The 18159-nt window shown below is 42.0% G+C and overlaps 2 protein-coding genes across 6 annotated transcripts in view; both read left to right on the forward strand.

Annotated features, from left to right (window-relative positions):
* Positions 1–1046: 1046 nt before the first annotated feature.
* Positions 1047–18159, forward strand: part of 2a5e (Serine/threonine-protein phosphatase 2A 56 kDa regulatory subunit) — an 81948-nt gene continuing 64835 nt past the window's right edge. Inside the window, exons 1-2 of one of the 5 annotated variants that reach the window (XM_014210585.2) lie at positions 1047–1291; positions 11661–11824. In XM_014210585.2, coding sequence (XP_014066060.1) covers positions 11668–11824 — 157 coding nt within the window. In that variant the 5' untranslated portion in view covers positions 1047–1291; positions 11661–11667. 5 annotated transcript variants of the gene reach the window in all.
* Positions 1058–7669, forward strand: wdr89 (WD repeat domain 89). Its single transcript, XM_014210713.3, has 2 exons — positions 1058–1291; positions 1976–7669. Exon 2 carries the CDS (start codon positions 2001–2003, stop codon positions 3153–3155), a length of 1155 nt encoding a protein of 384 aa, XP_014066188.3. The 5' UTR covers positions 1058–1291; positions 1976–2000; the 3' UTR covers positions 3156–7669.

Here is an 18159-nt window from a genome sequence, read left to right on the forward strand (position 1 = left end):
GTAGTTGGTGTACTTTGTTTGCTAGCCGGGAAATGGGCCTAGCTCGGGGCTAACTGGTGCATGCTTCTGGACAAGGGTGTTAGCCACAATAGCTCCTCGGTAGCAACTAGCTAGCTGCGAAGGATCCGGTGTAATGGTCCAGAGTTTGCGGCAGGAATCCGGTGATGTAGTGGAAAAAAGCCGTCCGATATGCTCAGGGCTGGTATCATGCTGTGCAGACTGGCAGGTATTATCCGTCTATCCAGGCTAAAGCGGCAGGAGTCCGAGCTAAAGACCGCTAGCAGAGGCTAACAATGACTAAATAGCTAGTAGTTAACTAGTAGTTACCTCCATTGAATTGTCTATTTTCTGTTTTACAAATATTTGCACAAATATGAAAAGATAGATGGTATCATCATAAAACAATGTCAATTTAGATCATATAAGGGACTAACCTTACCTTAAATTGAGGAGATCTTTACATTTTTCAGTTAAGTGCCTGCACCTGCTGTCCTTTAAAATTCAAATCCAAATGTAACAGTTGGGCAGTTAGGTTCATGCAAGAACCCCCACCAATTTAGGAGGCTCCTCGATGAATCCCACCTCCTATCGGGTTCTTGGAAGAACCTTTTGTGGGCAATTTCCAATGCCAATAACCCTAAGGTTCTTCCAAGAACTTTGAGGATCTTGAATCCTTGACTGTTGAAGCTAGTGGTTTAAAGTACTTAAGTAAAAATACTTTAAAGTACAATTTGAGTAGTTTTTAGGGGTATCTGTACTTTACTTCACGATTTATATTTTTGACAACTTTGACTTTTACTTCACTACCTTATGTTTGAATCGCACATAGTATTACACATGAGTTTAAGAATGTAGTTTTCGATTTTCGGACAATTGAGGATGTTGCACATCCTTGGCTGAACTCGATGTGCCACATCCTAAATTGTCAGAAAAGACGAAAATTGTGCTGGAAAGTGGTGTTTCAAAAAGAAAGGAGTGCCTTTGACGGCATGCACATCCGCAGTTTGGCGCGAGAGGACCGTTAGACCCGTCGTCTCACGCTGACGTGTTTCTGCATATGTGTTTACTTGGCTAACGTCGCCATGACATCGCCTTCAAGTGTGATCGGTGATTTCTATTGGAGAAGCAATTTCTGCCTATCTTCATACTGTACTCTTTGACTGTAATTTATGCTCTGAAATTCAACAGCGGAACTCATGCATTGAGTAAATTGGTCCATCAACGGGCAGTAAATACAGTGACACCGTGTCACATCGTGCTCATGAAAATCAGATAAGGTCTATTTTGCCGGGTAAGTGAGTCGTTTACAAGGTTACAGATATTACAGATGTTTTTTTTTGTATTTGTGGTTCATACTGGGCATTGAATAAAAATGTTACTGGAACGTTAACGTACTTTCTTTGGTCCTTCAATAAGTGAACCAGTCAAGAACTTTCCACTTGCAAGCTAGCAGACGTTTAGCTAGCTAATTTAGCGAGTGTTTTTAGCTAGCTAAGTTAGTCACTTTATTTGCTACTACTATAGTGACTTCATACTCGCCACCTTCATTGGTGACTAATATTAGCTAGGTAGGTATCAGCTTTTTAGGTATCAATCCAGACAACAGCTATAAGCTAAATCTGTTTGGCAGTAACATAATACTAACATAGAGGATAGTATTCACAGTTAGTTGGCTAGTGTTTCTAACAAAATCTTTCACACACAGTACTACTAACTTTAGAGATAGCTGCCTGTCATTGCTGTTGGTGTATGTTGTCTAATAGCCTAGGCGTTGTTTTTTGCACACGGAGTGAGTGCAACAAGCTTCACAAATCACAGTGGACTCTATGGAAACTAAGTCCCTTGGTTCTTTCTTGTGTTAATTTAGCCATTACCAGCCCCACATTGAGTTAAGTGAGTAAGTAGGTGTATGTTTTGTGATTAGATGGAGTTTCTTCCATATTACACCTATATTCTGCACATCTTCTCTATCCAGCTGGGTGTAGTTGCAGGAAGTTGCCATGGAGAGTCTGGGGGAGAAGTTCAAAGCTCTGTCCATCACTCGGCGTGTCCAGCCAGATGAGCGCACCTACCTGCTGGACCTGTCCCACCAGACTGTCTCGGGCCCAGGGTTGGTGGCTGTATGCTGCTCCAACCTCTCCATCCGTTTGCACAGTGAGGACAGCCTCAGCCTGCTCAGGGAGTACCAGGGACATAGTGATGCAATTTGTGGGGTGTGCTTTGCCCACACCTCCCCTGACCTGCTCTTCTCAGGCTCTGCTGATGGGACAGTGAGGACGTGGGATGTCCGCTGCCCTGGTTCAGAGGCAGCACAGTTGTTCAGGAGTGACTCCTCCCACCACTTCTGCAGCTTTGATGTGAGCTGCAGCGATGTGGTCCTATGTGCAGGCACTGAGCAGGTCGATGAAGATGATAGCTTCTTGGTTTTCTGGGATGCCCGCATGGCAAAGGAGAAGGGAGGGGTTCTGGGTGTGTACTCTGAGTCCCACAGTGATGACATCACGCAGGTGCGTTTCCACCCCCGGAATGCCGACCACTTGGCGTCTGGCTCCACTGATGGCCTGGTGAATGTGTTTGACCTGAGCCTTGGTGCAGAGGAGGAGGCCCTGCTGGCCACCTGTAACTGTGGCTCCTCTGCTAGCTCAGTGTGCTGGGCAGGGAAGGACTTGAACCAGCTGCTGTGCCTCAGCCATGATGAGGGCCTCCATCTGTGGGACCTGGGTCAGCTGGACACAGACAAGCCCCTCACACTCTTCAGTGCCGCTGACGCCCGCAGCCTGACCCCTCTCTCTGATGAAGTGGCCCTGGATTACTTTGTTGGCGGGACTTGGCTGGAGGAGGCAGGGTGCTTACTAGTACTAGGTGGGACAAACAATGGAGACATCCACCTTCTGGAGTGCAGTGAGGAAGGCCTGTGTCTGCTGAGGTCCCTCCAAGGGGGCCACTCTTCAACAGTGCGCTGCTTCCTCTGGGATCCCGCAGGGGAGGCCCTGCTCACGGGAGGGGAGGATGCACAGCTGCTCTTGTGGAAGCCAGGGGCGGAGGAATTCACCTCAGGGAAGAGGGACACCCAGAAGAGTGCCTCTGCCTTAAAACTCAAATCTAGACCACACAAGAAGCATGGCTCCAAGAGGGATAAGAAGCTAGAAGTGTGAGTCGTATACAATAGAGGGCTCTCAAAGAAGGGCAAGACTGCAGTCCCTATTTAATCAATCAATATTCCTCTTGCACTCACAGAGTACTCGTTTGGATTCATGAAATCAACAGAATTATATTTTTTCTTTCTTGAAAGTAGTATTATACTTACCCCAGAAACGGATTAATGATCTCTTTAACCGCTAGGGTTAAAATGAGATTGAATCGCGGTATTCATTTTTCAAATGTGTTTCTCCCAACATGTTTGGTATTTTGTTTAGCTAAAACCAACTGGTATTTCTTTAGAAATACAATTAGAATTATATCTAGTTGATCTAATGCATGCTCTCCTGTATTTTAACTAACATACTCAGTGGGTCACAAAGGCCAGGGTTCAGAACCAGAGCATTCAGTTCTTCATCATACTTCATATTCAGAGGAGCAGCTTTAATTCCACTCAAATGGCACAGAGTGGAATAACATGACAGTTGCTATGCAGGGACTCTGCTGCATATGTCAACCTGGTCTCAGAGCATTTCGTATTATTCTGTATGTAAATCTAAGACACACCATTTACTACGATATGCTAAGTTTCGTATGATATGTATTAATTTGTGGATGTCCATCACCCATTTTGTATGATATGTTATGAATATGCTGAACGTACAATATTTTATGAATTTGCAAAACGAATGCTATGTTACAAATTCTAGCTAGGTGTTTAACAGAAACTAGCTGGCTAATTTTCGCAAGGCTAGGGGTTAAGGTTCAAAATCAAATCAATTTTTATTTGTCACATGTGCTGAATAGAACAGGTGTAGGCCTTACAGTGAAATGCTTACTTATAAGCCCTTAACCAACAATGCAGTTCTAAGAAAAATACCTAAAGAAATAAAAGTAACAAATAATTAAAGAGCAGCAGTAAAATAACAAGGTTAAGAGCCCATGAAACAGCAGCCATCCTCTCTGGTTAGAGTTAAGTTTAGGAGTTAGGTTGACCCCCTAAGGTCGATGTCTGGGCCCCACTGAAATCTAATTAGCATAATGAACAAATCCCCCCCAAAATCTGTCAGTTTAAGCTAGAGAATGCATCCGCCTATGTCGCACTTCCACATCTGCGGTGATAGAGCAAGAGCGGTGTTTATCAGACCATGAGACATCCTGAAAATCAGTCTTCTCACAAAATCATCTGTAGGCCTACAAACTATTATGACCACTCTATGGAAAGATGACTCTCACAAACACGTACATTGTTTTGCTCTAGGACGCCCACAGGCCTCAAGACTCGTCTGAAGGTCCCCCAGTACCAGTTGAAAAAAATTAATGGAGACTGTTTTAGTGCCAAAAAAATAAGGGGTTCAATACATGTTAAATTCCTGATTTAAAAAAAAAAAAAAAAAAGTTTTTATACTGTATCTCTCAGATATAGGACAGACACTTCAGAACAAAATTCCTTTAGATTTTTTTTTTGGGGGGGGACTATCGTTTGTTCCATGTAGTGAATCTGTTATGCGTTTTGTATGGGCTAATAGCAGTAAGGGCAAATAAACCATTTTATATACAATACCGTTCAAAAGTTTGAGGTCACTTAGAAATGTCTTTTGTTTTTGAAAGAAAAGCTAAAAAAAAATAAAAAAATCAAATAACATCAAATTGATCAGAAATACAGTGTAGACATTAAGGTTGTAAACGACTATTGTAGCTGAAAACAGCTGATTTTTGTAATGGAATGTCTACAGAGGCCCATTTATCAGCAACCATCACTCATGCGTTCCAATGGCACGTTGTGTTAGCTAATCCAAGTTTATCATTTTAAAAGGCTAATTGTCACAGCTGTCAAAAGGAGAGGCCCAAGGTGCAGCGTGTGTGTAGTTCCACATTTTATTTTATCTGTGAAACTATGCAATACATCCAATAACTGAATAGACAAAACAAACCGTGACACAGAGGAGAAACACACTATTCAAAAATAATCACCCACAAAACCCAGGAAGAAAAACCCCTACTTAAGTATGATCTCCAATTAGAGACAACGAGGACCAGCTGCCTCTAATTGGAGATAATACCAAACAAACCAACATAGAAATACAAAAACTAGAACCTAAGAACATAGAAATAGAATAAACCCCCCTGTCACACCCTGACCTACTCTACCATAGAAAATAACAGCTTACCATGGTCAGGACGTGACACTAATTGATCATTAGAAAGGCCTTTTGCAATTATGTTAGCACAGCTGAAAACTGTTCTGATTTAAAACACCAGTCTCAAAGTCAACAGTGAAGAGGCGACTCCGGGATGCTGGCCTTCTAGGCAGAGTTCCTCTGTCCAGTGTCTGCTCTTTTGCCCATCTTAATCTTTCATTTTTTTGGCCAGTCTGAGAAGGCCAGCATCCCGGAGTCATCTAGTCACTGTTGACGTTGATACTGGTGTTTTGCAAGTACTATTTAATGAAGCTGCCAGTCGAGGACTTGTTAGACATCTGTTTCTCAAACTAGACAGTAATGTACTTGACCTCTTGCTCAGTTGTGCACCGGGGCCTCCCACTCCTCTTTCTACTCTGGTTAGAGTCAGTTTGTGCTGTTCTGTGAAGGGAGTAGTACACAGTGTTGTAGGAGATCTTCAATTTCTTGCATTGAATAGCCTTCATTTTTCAGAACAAGAATAAACTGACAAGTTTCAGAAGACAGTTCTTTGTTTCTGGCCATTTTGAGCCTGTAATCAAACCCACAAATGCTGATGCTCCAGATAGCTACTCAACTAGTCTAAAGGCCAGTTTTATTGCTTCTATAATCAGTACAACAGTTTTCAGCTGTGCTAACATAATTGCAAAAGGGCTTTTTAATGATCCTTTAAAATGATAAACTTGGATTAGCTAACACAACCTGCCATTGGAACACAGGTGTGATGGTTTCTGATATTGGGCCTCTGTTTGACTATGTAGATATTCCATAAAAAATCTGCCATTTCCAGCTACAATAGTCATTTACAACATTAACAATGTCTACACTGTATTTCTGATCAATTTGATGTTATTTTAACGGACTACAAAATGTGCTTTTCTTTCAAAAAGAAGGACATTTCTAAGTGACTCAACTTTTGAACGGTAGTGTATATTTTTTTACAAATATTTTCTTGATACTTCAAGGGATCTTAAAACTCTAAATAAAATAGCAAAATTATCTCTTGTATGACCTTAAAACAATTCCATATAACTTAGTAGAACCCCCTGCCACGGCTTAGACAGGGCTTGGACTCTTACGGGTTAAGGTTAGGGGAATGATTAGCTAAAAAGTTTTGGGGAAGAGTTGGCTAACATGCTAATTAGTTGAAAAGTTGCTAAAATGCTAAAGTTGTCTATGATGAGATTCGATCTCGCTACCTTTAGGTTATACGCCCACCCATCCCAACCAACCACCCCACTCTTGGTTTTGCCTTGAACCAGATGGTTAAGTTAAGGCTTATGTAACCATACCAAATGTAACATATCATACTAATTTGTGATCCCGGATTTACATTTACTATGTTATGTCTAGTCTATGAGAGCAGGCTGCGTATGTCCCCTCACATGCAGACCTGAGACAAATTTAGTGTTAATTCCTTTAACACTCAATTTAAACATCGTATCCGTGAGTTCATCTGACTGGGGAAATAGATCAAGGGCTTCATTGCCAAAATTCCGAAGTGTCCCTTTTCATATGGGTTAAATTTCAAAGTCTTCAGGGGAGAAATAAGCTCCCATTCCATAGGTTTACTGTGCCAGCTGCTTCCGGTGGTGTGCCAATGTTTCTATTTCATTGATTATACTTACTTTCACCCTGAGTTGGAAATTCAAGGTAGAGTAATATGCTAGCGTTATATTTATCAGTCAGCTAATATCAGTTTTATCTTAAGTATCCCATTTCAATTAGATTAGAAGTCAAGTATACTTGATCGGACACCCCCCACTCACATACTTTATGTAACAATGATTTAATAATGTTTAATCTTGTCATTTCATTTATTTTTCATTACTAAACAAAAAAATGCAATATTGGCCTGAACAGTTTCAATATTACCAAAACTGAAGGGGGAGAAAAAAATTGTAAAACAATATGGACTTGTTTTGATATTGTTTAGCTACTTTAATACTATAGCTACCAGACAGTATGTCACTTGAAAATCAACTTCGATAACAAATGCTTGTATATTTTGAAATTATTTGTTTTTTGATTTCCATCCATCTGTTTTGGGATATTATTCTTATCCATAATATTGTTGTATTGTAAAATTTGATGTGGTGTACTTGCTGAAAAAGATCAGTGCCACTCTGGGTCCCGAGTGGCACAGGGGTCTAAGGCACTGCATCTCAGTGCAAGAGGCGTTACTACAGTCCCTGGTTCAAATCCAGGCTGTATCACATCAGGTCGTGATTGGGAGTCCCATAGGGCGGCGCACAATTGGCCCAGCGTCGTCCGAGGTAGGCCGTCATTGTAAATAAGAATTTGTTCTTAACTGACTTGCCTAATTTAAATAAAGGTTATAAATAAATAGAGACAGCTGTTGATGTAAGTCCTCTCCTCCTATCCGTAATGTTGATGTGCTCTTTAAATAATAGAACTAATGGAGAAGTAGTAGTTGCCTGTTCAAGTTGCCTGATCCATCCTTCAGTGTGGATCAACAGTAAATCAGGGTTGGGCCTTAACAGGTTTAGCTTCATGCCATAAGGGGAGGATTCCCCACCCACTAGCCAGGGCTGCCCAACCCTCTTCCTGGAGATCTACTGGACAGTAGGTTTTCAGTCCAACTCTAATATAGCATATCTGATTCAGCTAGTTAAGGTCTTGTTGAGCAGCTAATTAGTAGAATTAGGTGTTAAATTAGGGTTGGACTGAATCCACAGGACGGTAGATCTCCAGGAAGAGGGTTAGGCAGCGACTAAAGTATAAAATTCCACCTCGTCTTCAACCCAATAAACTTCCTAGTCCCATACTCCTCAACCTACCTTTTTTTAAATATTATTATTCATCTCTAGGAGCGACTGTGTTAGCGGAATGATGGACGTTACCTAATGCCCAACCCCATCCATTACGTACTTCGAACAAACCAATCACCATCGTCTATAATGCCAAACCGAGCATCAGGGTTGGTTGTATCTCTATGTGTGCCATGGACTCAGCCCAGTAATATTGACAAAAGGGTGAAAAGAGGTCCCCAAATTAAATACTGTCTACAGAAATATAACAAAAAAAGAGGTGTGGTGTAAACAAGTTATTTTTTTTCTTCTTCTCATAAATAGGGAATGTGATTGACTCCACTTAATCTTTTTATACATCTGTATTTTGTTATTAATGGGACTCGGAGGATTATTTCGTTAGAAGGTAAATAGGCACTCGTTGGTTTGTCTGTCTTAAAAAAAAAGCCAAAATAGCCTTCCTGCTGTTTTGTCGCTACTTGGAGAGGCTACTCTTACGCGATTGGAAGCGTTTTAGTTTAATATCGTATAATAGAGGATAACAACTTGCCACCGTATTCGTTCCGGACAACAGAGGATCAAGGTAACACGTTACGGCTCATTGTCGTTAATCTGAAGATGGCTTGTTTCTGGGTACCTATGTGTGATTCTAGCCAGTTAGCAATAGTAGCTAGCTTGCTTCCATATCGAGAGATGTGGGATTAATTTTCAGCTCGTTTACACAGCTTGACGTCAGAATAAATATATATTTTTGCAAAGTGAAATATTTGTTGCAACGTTAACTAGCTAGTTATAAATCCATTTAACACACACGGAGTATTCCTGTAACATTTACGTAACTCGATAACATTACCTAGCTAGCCTCTGACTGGCTGACTATCTAGCTAGCTAGGAAGCTATAATATTAGCATGCGAACGACCCAGGCAGCATCACAGCTAACCGTTAAATAGTTAACTTTCTGTCGTTACTTGCCATTAACGACCATTTTATATTTTGTCAACATAACGACCTACATTACCAGTATGAAATAATATTATGCTAAGATAAACAGTATATTGCAAATACAGCTAGATAACGATAAACACTGAAGAGGACTTGTTTTTGGTGGAAATATCGGATGGCTACTGTACTAGCTGGCTAACTCGTTAGCCTGCTAGTGCACCAGTTACTGTGATCGTATCTGACGTGTCTTCACTAGCTATTTGACGTGTTTGCTAATCATAATGTCAAACTAGATGGAGAACTAATTTGCTAAGCCCAGCACCAACTAGATGCTAGTCACTACACCACTATTAGCTAGTTAACATTGGCATTAACATTGTATAGGTGTTGACAGAATGTCCCAACAAAGCCAAAGGTCGGTAGCTATCTTTGAGATGTATAATTTGTGGATTAGCATATGTTTTCACGATCAGACTAGACGAAATTTACACTGCTGTTCGAGTTAACCTGCAAATGCAGTAATTTTGTAGTGTTTAGTTGAATTTGCTAGTTAGCCATATTCCACCAAAGAAGGCATGGGCCAATTGGCAGGTCCATATGAAATATTGCATTTTCCACGGAAGACATCGTTAGATATAGGTATCTAGTGAAGTACATGTTTTTGTTTGATTTATAGCTAGTTAGTTTGAGTTTACCAATTGTCAACAATCGTGGTTAACCTGGTTTTAATATAGGTCTGTGGGCTAACCAAGGGTTTCATAGTTTGTTTAATCCGTTTGTTCTTGTGGAGGCTGGCCCAGAATGTCAGGTTCAGAGTCAAACTCATAACTACATTGGCCCTGTTTGGCTGGGGAGTACTGAGTCTTTCCGTTTGGAATGAAGACGTTGACCACCAGTGTGTACTGTTAGTCTTGTTCTTATTCACCATTGCACTGTCCTATAGGTGTACATGATTCTGTGATCTAAGCATTCTGCCAATCTTGCTGGAGTGGAAGCGCAAGGTGTGTGCCATTGTGTGAGTGTGCCTTCGTACACACTTAAGTCTCACCTGCACATTCTCAAGGGTTTTGAATGTCACAATGAGCAAGGTAAGATTCACGTCCCAGTCAAGATAACCTAGCATCCAAAGTCCCCAGTATTTATGATGGGAATGAGGGCCCATGTGCCTGTAATATAGCCCAAGTCACTGTTCCCCACCTTATCAGCCTTCTCTTGGTGCCTGTCAGCATGGGCTTGGTGCATTGTTTTATCATCTGCCTGAGCTCTACAATTGTTATATACTAAACAGAACTGACAGGGTCATCTTATGTCACCTGTAAGTTGTCATGATTCAGAATGCATTTGTTACTAGGAAAAGTTGAAGGCACATTGGCACAAATCCGAATTACTGTTTATAAAGTAGTAGGCTAACACATCTTCAGTTTTAATGCAGCATTACAATTAAACCATTTTAGTAATTTTGAATGGCAAGCTATCAAAATGGTTTTCTGGGGAACGAGGTTTTGTGCTTTCTAGATTTTGGTTTTGTTTGCCGTTCTAACAGACCTGTGAGGCTATGCAGGTAAGTAGGGCTGACCCATGATGAGGGGATGGTGCATAAGGAGTTTGTAGTATGGCACATCTGCTTGATACCCTCATCACTTCTGTCCATCTTTACCCTCCTGTGTTGCGCGAGCGCGCTCTCACCCCCTGTGTTGCGCGAGCGCGCTCTCACCCCCTGTGTTGCGCGAGCGCGCTCTCACCCCCTGTGTTGCGCGAGCGCGCTCTCACCCCCTGTGTTGCGCGAGCGCGCTCTCACCCCCTGTGTTGCGCGAGCGCGCTCTCACCCCCTGTGTTGCGCGAGCGCGCTCTCACCCCCCTGTGTTGCGCGAGCGCGCTCTCACCCCCTGTGTTGCGCGAGCGCGCTCTCACCCCCTGTGTTGCGCGAGCGCGCTCTCACCCCCTGTGTTGCGCGAGCGCGCTCTCACCCCCTGTGTTGCGCGAGCGCGCTCTCACCCCCTGTGTTGCGCGAGCGCGCTCTCACCCCCTGTGTTGCGCGAGCGCGCTCTCACCCCCTGTGTTGCGCGAGCGCGCTCTCACCCCCTGTGTTGCGCGAGCGCGCTCACACCCCCTGTGTTGGGGGGGCGAGCGTGCGCGCGCTTATTCTCTGTCTCCCTCTGCCTGGCCCTTTACCAGTTATAATGCATTAGAGACATTGTATAAATTTGACCTGATCGATGGATTCTTGTTAACTCTGCTGCAAACCTTCTGTCAGTGCCGTCCCTCACGCTGCTAAACTGTGGTTTTCTTCTTACACACACGGACTCTGAGACCTGTAGTAAATGATCAAATTATGAATTGCCTTAATTGGTGGATAAATGTGGCGCATATGCGCTATTCGCTTTAGTTGTAGTTCAGTGCAGTTGGTATTCACCTCTTATGAACGTGAGCAGGCGGTTGGTTGTGTACAGTGTGACTTTCCGGCTTCCCCTCCAGGGACTCCTAATCAATGGCTATGAGGCATAATCAGCAGCACACACAACTGGACATTTCCTTAGCTTCCTCACAGCGGTGTCTGTACTGTCTTGTGTTCGTGTGTGTTGTGGTTAGATGTTAAGCTGAGACCTGTCCTTGTCTCACCTCCTATAGCAGGGCTATGTCCTCGGCAGCAACCACACCTCCATCTGTGGACAAAGTGGACGGATTTTCACGGAAGTCTGTCAGGAAGGCCAAGCAGAAGCGATCGCAGAGTTCGTCCCAATTCCGGTCTCAGGGCAAACCCATCGAGCTCACGCCGCTGCCCCTGCTCAAGGGTAAGGATTTAATATCAACTACCTCAACTCTACTACTTACTTAGTCTCTACTCCTAACCCTCCTCTCAACCCAACATCAAAACTAGTGCTAACCTGTGAGTGGTGTGTTTAGTAGTGAATGTCGATACCAGCATGGTGGGAAGAGAGCAGTCAGCCTAGTTCCTGCTCATCAGTTCTGCCAGGTCATTTCTTCATGAAAGCCTGGGCCAACGTCAGTGTGTATGCATGCTGTTGTTTGTGTGACATGCATGACTATGGAATTCAACATGTTTGTATTGCTGAAAGTAGAACCAACGCGTTTTGGAATTTATCAGGGTTTTTACAGAATGGGGTAGAAAGCCCTGTTCTGTTGTATTTCTGTAAAAACCCTGATGAATGCCAAAACGCATTGATTTTACTTTCAGCAATAAATATTTAATTTTTTTAAATTGAATTCCATTGTCCTCCAGGGGTTGTTCATTCATTCTCCTGTCCTTCAGTTTGCTCCTCAATTCATGCACCTTGTTTGGAAAGCGAGGTAGCGGCAGTGATCCCTTCCCTGTGTGACCTGCATGCCCAGACAGGGAGGAAGCCTGCTGATTCACAGGCACGTCAGTCCTCTGCTTCAGGCCTGGCTCTATACAGGCTGTTAGTGAGACTAGAGTGACGTGTGGAATGCTCCCCAACAGGAGCCAAAGCCTGTTGGGGAGCATGAAAAACCCAGCAGCGTTGCAGTTCTTGACACACTCAAACCGGTGTGCCTGGCACATACAACCATACCCCGTTCAAATGCACTTCAATCTTTTGTCTTGTCCATTTACCCTCTAAACGGCACACACACCATTTCTCAAGGCTTAAATATCCATCTTTAACAGGTCTCGTTACATTCATCGACGCTGATTTGAAGTGGATTTAACAAGTGACGTCAATAGGGGATCATAGCTTTCACCTGGTCAGTGTGTCAAGGAAAGCGCAGGGGTTCCTAATGTTTTCTACTCTTAGTGTATACCATCCATGTCCTTATATTAACACCTGCATGATAGAAGGTGCAAATATATTGGCTACAATAATTCAAAATGTTTAAATGTAAAGATTGTCATCTTTGCGCGAGTGCCTTTTTTAAATAAATATATCGGATTCCATTTTAGTGACAGCTTTTTACCTCATCGCCTCGATTTATATAACTCCTCAAAGGAGCACACCAAGTAGATGCATATCTAGGAGTCCAGTGGTTTATTAACTTGCTGGAAGTGTCTCATATCATGGCCTTTAGGGCTGGTCCAGTTAAAGGGATGAGCACACCACCACAGTGAAACGCAGCAGCAGAGTTTAAATGCATTGAAATTGTATCTACCTTCCTCCATCCTGTGAAGTGATCACAGATCTGACATGACTGGATTGATGAAAGCATTGTGAAACTCTTTTTATTTCACCTATCCATTCATGTTAGATCATTGCACACTTTCAAGGAGTAGAGGAAGGAAGGATTCATTTTCAAAGCACTGTATTCTGGTCTGGGACCATGTAAACCATATGAGGAAGTAGCTTGTGTGTGTGTGTGTGTGTGTGTGTGTGTGTGTGTGTGTGTCTGTGTCTGTGTCTGTGTCTGGTCTGTTAGCTCAGCTGCAGGGCCTGGGTTAATCTATCCAACTAGGTTGTGGTGACTGGTGATGCCTCGTCCCTCCACGCTGCGCCGCCACATGCCCTCTTTAATCATCCACTGACTGACCTTTGACCCATAGGGGCAGAGTGCTTTAGTATGTACTCTGGAGAGTGGTGAGACTGGGAAGGAGGCCTATCAGACTTCGCCTGCTAGTCACAGCCAGGGAAATGATATGATTTTCCTGGAACTTTATCAGAACCTCCTAATGTTTCAGTTCTTTTGAGTTTTCTTGAAAGTGGAAAGGGGACAGATTTTCACTCCGCATCAACAATGATACACATTTTTATTTTCTAGACTGCAGAGCCCATGGCCTCAACAAGAGCACCTTTTTATTCCTAGATGTTGTGTTCCCGTTAGTTGTTCCAGGCCTGCATGGATGCCTTCGTCAGTGTGCAAGTCAGGAGTTTTGTTGTGGTAGTTCTTTTTAAGAGCCTCTACACAGAGCGTTAGAGGGGTGGTGATAGTGACAGAGAAAGGAGTAGTAGGAGCCTAACATGGCGCCTGGAGAAAGGATTAATGTGTCCTAATGCTCCATGGCAGAGGGACCCCTGGTACACCCTATCAACAGCAGGTGAAATATCAAGAGCGCCAAATTTGAAAACAATTCAATGTCATAATTCAAATTTCTGAAACATACAACTATCTTACACCCTTTGAAAGATAAACATCTCCTTAATCTAACCACGTTGTCCGATTTCAAAAAGGCTTTACGGCGAAAGCATAAAGTTAGATTATGTTAGGACAGTACATTGAAAATAGCTGTGTAATGTTTTGTCAATGCAAAGACAGGCGTCACCAAAAGCAGAACCAGCTAAAATTATGCACTAACCTTTGACAATCTTCATCAGATGACACTCCTAGGACATTGTTAGATAATACATGCATTTTTTGTTCTATCAAGTTCATATTTATTTCCAAAAACAGCATTTTACAATGGCGTTGATGTTGAGAAAATATTTTCCCTCCAATACCGCCAGTCAATCAGCACAACAAATTAAATAATTACTATTCGAAACCATTGGTAAAATATTATATTGTCATTCAAAGAATTATAGATTAACATCTCGTGAACGCAACCGCATTGCCAGATTTAAAAATAACTTTACTGGGAAATCACACTTTGCAATAAACGAGGTGGTATGCTCAGAAAAATAGGCTTGGCGATACAGACTAGGCTATCTTGGAGAGATCTAAAATCAAAAATACTATGTAAATATTCCCTTACCTTTGATTATCTTCATCAGAAGGCACTTCCAGGAATCCCAGGTCCATAACAAATGTAGTTTTGTTCGAAAAAGCTCATAATTTATGTCCAAAAAGCTCTGTGTTGTTAGCGCGTCCTGTAGGCTACTCAAAAACATGAACGTCGCCTGCCGGACTTGTCTTCACCAAAGAGGGGGGAAAAAAATATTTACGTTCGTTCAAACATGTCAAATGTTGTATAGCATAAATCATTAGGGCCTTTTTCAATCTGAATTTCAATAATATTCAAGGTGGACGATTGCATTCTCTTTTAAAACGTATTGGAACGAGAGTACCCAAACATGCACTCGCGCGCCAGAGTCGTATAGGCCATCCGCTTATGACCAACTTTCCAAGTCTCTTGTTCGGTCAGTTTTCACAGTAGAAGACTCAAACCACTTTGTAAAGACTGGTGACATCTAGTGGATGGCGTAGGAAGTGCTCAATGTATGTTTCAATGGCATAGGCTTAAAAGCAATTCAACACATCAGATACCCACTTCCTGTTAGAAATTGTCTATGGGTTTTGACTGCCATATGAGTTCTGTTATACTTACAAACACCATTCAAACAGTTTTGGAAAATTCAGTGTTTTCTATCCAAATCTGTTAATAATATGCATATCCTAGCTGCTGAGTTGGTGTAGGAGGCAGTTAAAAATGGGCACATTTTTTTCAACATTCTCAATACTGCCCCCTAGCCCCAACAGGTTAATGCAACCGCTGTGCCAGATTTCAAAAAAGCTTTACGGCGAAAGCACACCATGCGATAATCTGAGTACAGCGCTCAGTGACCAAAACAAGCCTTACAGATACCCGCCAAGTTGTGGAGTCAACAAAAGTCAGAAATAGCATTATAAATATTCACTTACCTTTGATCTTCATCGGAATGCACTCCCAGGAATTCCAGTTCCACAAATGTTTGTTTTGTTCGATAAAGTCCATCATTTATGTCGAAATGCCTCCTTTTTGTTCGCTTTTAGTTCACTAATCCAAATGCACAAAGCGCGGGCACTAAGTCCAGACGAAAAGTAAAAAAAGTTCCATTAAAGTTCATAGAAACATGTCAAACGATGTATATAATCAATCTTTAGGATGTTTTTATCATAAATCTTCAATAATATTCCAACTGGACAATTCCGTTGTCATTAGAAAGGAAACGGAGCGCGAGACTAAACTAAAGGCTTTCAGCCTGACCAATTGTTGAAACAGCTCTTATTCACTCCCCTTTCACAATAGAAGCCTGAAACAACTTTCTAAAGACTGTTGACATCTACTGGAAGCCTTAGGAAGTGCAATCTGACCCCATTTATACTGGATACTGGATATTGGATAGGCAATCACTTGAAAAACTACAAACCTCAGATTTCCCACTTCCTGGTTGGATTTTTCTCAGGTTTTTGCCTGCCATATGAGTTCTGTTATACTCAGACATTATTTTAACCGTTTTGGAAACTTCAGTGTTTTCTATCCAAATCTACTAATTATATGCATATTCTAGCTTCTGGGCCTGAGTAACTGTCAGTTTACTTTGGGCACGCTTTTCATCCGGAAGTGAAAATACTGCCCCCTAGCATAAGAGGTTAACTTCTCTAGGGCCAGTGGGACGATTTTTGTCCCACCTACGTAACAGCCAGTGGAATCCCGTGGCGCGTTATTCAAATACCTTAGAAATGATATTACTTCAATTTCTCAAACATATGACTATTTTACACCATTTTAAAGACAAGACTCTCGTTAATCTAACCACACTGTCCGATTTCAAAAAGGCTTTACAACGAAAGCAAAACATTAGATTATGTCAGCAGAGTACCCAGCCAGAAATAATCAGACACCCATTTTTCAAGCTAGCATATGTCACATAAACCCAAACCACAGCTAAATGCAGCACTAACCTTTGATGATCTTCATCAGATGACAATCTTAGGACATTATGTTATACAATACATGCATGTTTTGTTCAATCAAGTTCATATTTATATCAAAAAACAGCTTTTTACATTAGCATGTGACGTTCAGAACTAGCATACCCCCCGCAAACTTCCGGTGAATTTACTAAATTACTCACGATAAACGTTCACAATAAACATAACAATTATTTTAAGAATTATAGATACGGAACTCCTCTATGTACTCGCTATGTCCGATTTTAAAATAGCTTTTCGGTGAAAGCACATTTTGCAATATTCTAAGTAGATAGCCCGGCATCACAGGGCTAGCTATTTAGACACCCACCAAGTTTAGCCCTCACCAAAGTCAGATTTTCTATAAGAAAAATGTTATTACCTTTGCTGTTCTTCGTCAGAATGCACTCCCAGGACTTCTACTTCAATAACAAATGTTGGTTTGGTTCAAAATAATCCATAGTTATATCCAAATAGCGGCGTTTTGTTAGTGCGTTCAAGACACTATCCGAAAGGGTAAAGAAGGGTGACGCGCCCGTTGCGTTTCGTAACAAAACAATTCTAAATATTCCATTACCGTACTTCGAAGCATGTCAACCGCTGTTTAAAATAAATTTTATGCCATTTTTCTCGTAAAAAAGCGATAATATTCCGACCGGGAATCTGTGTTTTAGTACAAAGAGAGAGAAAATAAAAACATGGGGTCGCCTTGTGCACGCGCCTCAGTCTCATTGTCCTCTGATAGACCACTTACCAAAGGCGCTAATGTTTTTCAGCCAGGGGCTGCCTCGACATCATTCAGCTTTTTCCCGGGTTCTGAGAGCCTATGGGAGCCGTAGGAAGTGTCACGTTACAGCAAAGATCCTCAGTTTTCAATAAAAAGAGTCAAGAAGCCCAAGGAATGGTCAGACAGGGCACTTCCTGTACAGAATCTTCTCAGGTTTTTGCCTGCCATATGAGTTCTGTTATACTCACAGACACCATTCAAACAGTTTTAGAAACTTTAGGGTGTTTTCTATCCAAAGCCAATACTTATATGCATATTCTAGTTTCTGGGCAGTAGTAATAACCAGATTAAATCGGGTACGTTTTTTTAATCCGGCCGTGTAAATACTGCCCCCTAGCCCTAACAGGTTAATAGACGAATAAGAAAGAGTTCCAAACCACTCTGCCAATTTTTGTTTTCCCCTGCCCACTCAGACCATTGACATCTCCTAGCTTAATTTTTGCTTCAGAAATTGCTCTTTGCTAAGAAGCTAATTGTTTCTTTTTTTTTACCATTTTTAATTGAAAACAATCCCAGTAAGGTACTTAAATGTTACCCAGAAATGACTTTATATTGAGATAAAAGGCTGCATTGGACATTTTTGAAGGAGGAGAGCTGGGGAGATGCTTGTTTTTAGGACCACGTCTCTGTGTAATACGTAAGCTGGATCGCTGTCTCTGACCTCGTGAGCAGAAATAGAATGAAGACTGGAACATGGTAAAGGGTGGGGTGGGTGTAAAGCACCGGCCGTAGAGCCCCCCTCTGCTGTTTCCTGGGCTCTGC

The sequence above is a fragment of the Salmo salar genome, chromosome 09, assembly GCF_965601325.2.
Source record: "Salmo salar chromosome 09, fSalSal1, whole genome shotgun sequence".
In the NCBI taxonomy this organism is placed as follows: Eukaryota; Metazoa; Chordata; class Actinopteri; order Salmoniformes; family Salmonidae; genus Salmo; species Salmo salar.

Excerpts from the sequence above, each read along its gene's own strand:
- wdr89 (XM_014210713.3), top strand. The coding sequence starts at position 2,001 with ATGGAGAGTCTGGGGGAGAAGTTCAAAGCTCTGTCCATCACTCGGCGT.